At 43.3% G+C, this 5,000-nt stretch overlaps 1 protein-coding gene across 12 annotated transcripts in view; it reads right to left on the bottom strand.

Moving 5' to 3' along the window:
• Positions 1-5,000, bottom strand: part of add1 (adducin 1 (alpha)) — a 49,456-nt gene that overhangs the window by 19,150 nt on the left and 25,306 nt on the right. For all 12 annotated transcript variants that reach the window (XM_064977386.1, XM_064977393.1, XM_064977387.1 and 9 more), the window contains exons 4-7: positions 3,853-4,004; positions 3,424-3,504; positions 1,080-1,229; positions 704-847 (exon numbers count right to left, since the gene is read on the bottom strand). In XM_064977386.1, the coding sequence (XP_064833458.1) occupies positions 704-847; positions 1,080-1,229; positions 3,424-3,504; positions 3,853-4,004 (527 nt within the window). The remainder of the gene's footprint in view (positions 1-703; positions 848-1,079; positions 1,230-3,423; positions 3,505-3,852; positions 4,005-5,000) is intronic.

Below are 5,000 nucleotides of genomic sequence, written 5' to 3'. Positions count from 1 at the left end.
CCGATCCAGACATCTTAGATCTGTGAACACTATACCAGGGCCCTCCACTGTTTCTGGGGAGCTACCGTCGTGTAGGTTTTCACTCCCACCTTAATCTAGCAGAGGGTAGCTCTCCAGGAACAGTGTTGGAGGGCCCTGCACTAGAGAGGGTTAGGGCCAAGGGGAAGGATTCGAGTGTGACACTCTCTTTCACTAGAGGGTTAGGGCCAAGGGGAAGGACTAGAGTGTGACACTCTCTCTCACAAGAGGGTTATGGCCAAGGGGAAGGACTAGAGTGTGACACTCTCTCTCACAAGAGGGTTAGGGCCAAGGGGAAGGACTAGAGTGTGACACTCTCTCTCACAAGAGGGTTATGGCCAAGGGGAAGGACTAGAGTGTGACACTCTCTCTCACAAGAGGGTTAGGGCCAAGGGGAAGGACTAGAGTGTGACACTCTCTCTCTCACAAGAGGGTTATGGCCAAGGGGAAGAACTAGAGTGACACTCTCTCTCTCACAAGAGGGTTAGGGCCAAGGGGAAGGACTAGAGTGTGACACTCTCTCTCACAAGAGGGTTATGGCCAAGGGGAAGAACTAGAGTGACACTCTCTCTCTCACAAGAGGGTTAGGGCCAAGGGGAAGGACTAGAGTGTGACACTCTCTCTCACAAGAGGGTTATGGCCAAGGGGAAGGACTAGAGTGTGACACACTCTCTCCCTCCGATACCTTGCTGGTTGGGCCCAGGTTCTTCTGTATGAGGACGTTCTCCTCCTCGTCTATGAGGATGCCGTGGTAGTCATGGTAGGCCACCTCCCCCAGTGTCAGGGCCTCTGGAGAGATGGGCAGCAGGCCACACTTCATGGCCGACACCTAAAACACAGACAGACTGCAGTTATTCACCACGACAGATCGGATAGTTGACAAATGTTACTAATTTTTCCTGCTAAAAGAGACTAGTGACACTTATATTTCAAGACCCAAGTTTTACCAAAACTCGCCACACTAAGAAGAGCATGACAATGTGACCAGTATATACCCTTTTCACACTACTGAGCTGCTCTGGTTGTTTCCACAACAGTTGCTAGTATCGCTGGAAACTTACTGCAGCTCCAGCCGGTGTGTGAACGTGTACGATGCACTTGATGTCTGGCCGAGCTGCGTAGATGGCTGAGTGGAGAGTGAAGCCAGCCTGGTTGACCCCCAGGTTGGTGCTCCCTCGGTCCACTATCTCCCCTTGTATATTAATCTTAACCTAGGATGTGACACAGAGTTTAACTGATCAGGCACAATACAATGTAGCTCAATGGGATGGGACCAGACAGGCAACAGTGAGTCCATGCCTTATGAAAGCCCACAGTGATGCTATAAGTGAAATGATCAAAAAGTCAACAATTATTATAAAACAGGTTGTTTGGTTCCTCGATGCTGATTGGTTGATACAGTATGTGGGATTTGTGATACAACTCCCCCCACAAAATACCACAACCTGTTAATGTGATGATTCCACTGTCCCGCAGCCCAGGCAGGAAATGAATAAACTTAATCTCACTCAGCATCTATACATTACTTTTCCATGCCTGTATTATTTTTGCAACAGTTGGGGGTTGTATAAATCTGCCCGTCTGCCACTACGGCCTGTGCAACAATGTATCATTTAACATATAAGATCACTCCAGTGTCAGTAGACTAGCTAGCCCAAGAATGAACGTGAAACTAGCTAGTTCGGACGCGCCAACCAAAATACTTGTTGCCTATGTAGGCCTATTGGATATTTATTAAATCATTATTTATTGAAGTTCATGTCTTTTTCATCATTGAATCTCTGCTAGCTGGCTACAATGCCAATTATTTGTTTAGCATAGTAACGTGGAATGAATAAAATGATTTGAATGAATAACTGGGTCAAAACATGAGAAAAAAACAACAACTCGCTTGGGTAGCAACTTCAGAATGCAAAAACAAATGTACTCATTATTAATATTTGGTCAACCGTTTGACAATCAATAATGCCATCGAACACAGGAAGTTTCGTGTGACAACTCCCTCAAAGGGCTGTATCCCTTGGCTTCACCTCAGGCCTCAGAACAGCCCATGTCAGGAGTTGTCACACGCAACTTCTCAGGTATTATTGCTAAAATAAACTAATCTAAAAAATAAAAATAAACATATACCTTGGATAGGACCAGACAGGCAGCAGAAAGTCAATGCCTTGTGACTTATCTTACGATGCTAGCCTGAGTCCCAGATCGGTTTGTGCCGTCTTGCCAGATTTACAGTAGAAATTGGCAAGACAACACGAACTCAGCGTCAGTGAAATTAACAGTCTAAACAGATGATACAGGCAGAGGGCGAAGAGTTGACGGCAGCGTCGGCCTTGAAGGACCAGTGACTCAGCATGTACAGTGCCTTCAGGAAGTAAACATAGCTCTCGATTTAATCCACATTTTGTTGTGTTACAGCTTGAATTCAAAAATGTTCCAATACCCCATAAAGACAAAGTGCAAACATGTTTTCATACAGTAATATCACATTTGCATAAGTATTCACACCCCGAGTCAATACTTTGCAGAAGCACCTTTGGCAGTGATTACAGCTGCGAGGCTTTCTCTGTAAGTCTAAGATTTGCACACCTAGATTGTACAATATTTGCACATTGTTCTTAAATTCTTAAAGCTCTGTCAAGTTAGTTGTTGATCATTGCTAGACAGCCATTTTCAAATTTTGCCATAGATCGCAGTGACTGTTGGAAAACAGACTGAACCAGGTTTTCCTCTAGGATTTTGCCTGTGCTTAGCTTTATTCCGTTTATTTTTATGCTCCCTAGTGTTTGCCGATGACAAGCATACCCATAACATAATGCAGCCACCACCAATTATCAACGGTTATGAAGAGGATCATTTTGTTCTGTACAGACTTCCTTCTTTTCACTCTGTCATTTAGGTTAGTACTGTAAAGTACATGTAGCATTAATATGTTTGTTCAGTATAGTTAAAGTTTTGGTCCCATGTTTCATGAGCTGAAATAAAATATCCCAGAAATGTTCCAAAAAGCTTATTTCTCTACATTTTTGGCACACATTTGTTTACATTCCTGTTAGTGCGCATTTCTCCTTTGCCAAGATTATCCATCCACCTGATAGGCGTGGCATATCAAGAAGTTGATTAAACAGCGTGATCATTACACAGGTGCACCTTGTGCTGGGGGCATCAAAGGGCCACTAAAATGTGTAGTTTTGTCACAGAACACAAATGTCACAGATGTCTAAAAACAAATTGCTGGCATTTTAACAATTGATTTGCAGGTAAAATTACATGCAGGACAACCTCTGTGCTTGGATGATGGAGGCTGAATGACAATCACTTATTTAATCACTACTATTAGTTCACAGCGTTGTCACACATTATGCAGGCAGCTGTTAAGAGTGAGACACTGGGGGAGAATCTTACCAGACTGGAGGCGGAGACTTCACTGTACAGAAGCCCAAAAGGGACAATCAGGAACCTCTCCTGATCTGAATTCACCCGTACCTGGAAGACATGAGTGCAGATGGTGGTCTTAACAAGTAACAAACAAACAAACAAACCTGGGGAATTACACCAAATAGCTCACATACAGTAGAATGCAGTTGTTAATATTTTTCACATTCTTTTGATGTTTCATCAACAATATAATGCTTACTCAACTAATTTTACCAACCAAGACAACTCTACATTTTCCTGCTGAGCTTTCTGAAAAGATATTCTGCAGGTTAAAATGTGCAAAAGCACTACAATATACTGCAGTAAAATAAACAAGATCATACTGGCTAGGAGTCTGTTTTAATAACATTGCAGTGGATAAAGCCACTAGAGAAGTGCATTAGAAGGCTGTCTTACGGTTAAGTGGTTGTAGATGAGCTGGGACCAGCCGAAGAGGTCTGTCAGGCGGTAGAAGGCGGCTAGCTTACAGCGGAGCAGCTTCTCTCCCTTCTCATAGGAGATCGAGTCAGATCCACGCAGGTCATTCACTGGGGTTACCATGCCCAGACCTGTAAAGGGAGAGAGAGAGAGAGAGAGAGAAACAGTGAAATATTTGCACATCGTTATAAAACACTGTATTTAAACAATGTGAAATTTTAAACATCTCTATTCCTTTTGAACTTTTGTAAGTTAAATATTTACTGTTCATTTTTCACTTTTGGTTTATTATCAATTTAATTTGCTTTGTCAATGTAAACATATGTTTCCCATGCCAATAAAGCCTTTTGAATTTCATTCACTCACCTCAGTCAACAAAGAATAATGTCAATTTAAACAGTCTATCCATCTATAATTACAAAGCGTCTATGGTTAATGTAGTTGCATTCTACAACACTACTACCGACCTCTGAACTCAGCGGAGACCATCTTGGCCTGAGGGGACCTAAGTGCTTGACATATACTGTACGTAAACACACAAAGCAGCATGAATGTGTAAAAGCTCGATACACTAGGTGCTGGAGTACTGTGGACTAGCTAGGTACACTAGGTGCTGGGGTACAGTGTACTAGCTAGGTACACTAGGTGCTGGAGTACTGTGTACTTGCTCGATACACTAGGTGCTGGAGTACAGTGTACTAGCTAGGTACACTAGGTGCTGGGGTACAGTGTACTAGCTAGGTACACTAGGTGCTGGAGTACTGTGGACTAGCTAGGTACACTAGGTGCTGGAGTACTGTGGACTAGCTAGGTACACTAGGTGCTGGGGTACAGTGTACTAGCTAGGTACACTAGGTGCTGGAGTACTGTGTACTAGCTAGGTACACTAGGTGCTGGAGTACAGTGTACTGCACTACAGAATTTACTCTTGGTAGATGAATTCACATCACAGTAGCCAAATGCCTCATACATACCTCCATAAAATATGCATTAAAATGCATTATTGTCAGGGGCTGAAGACACTGGAGGGGGTCATATATACACAACATGACCAAAAGTATGTGGACACCTGCTCGTCGAACATCTCATTCCAAAATCATGGGCATTAATATGGAGTTGGTCTCTCC

This window comes from Oncorhynchus masou, chromosome 11, assembly GCF_036934945.1.
Source record: "Oncorhynchus masou masou isolate Uvic2021 chromosome 11, UVic_Omas_1.1, whole genome shotgun sequence".
Taxonomy (NCBI): Eukaryota; Metazoa; Chordata; class Actinopteri; order Salmoniformes; family Salmonidae; genus Oncorhynchus; species Oncorhynchus masou.
This window is presented reverse-complemented; position numbering and strand designations above follow the sequence as displayed.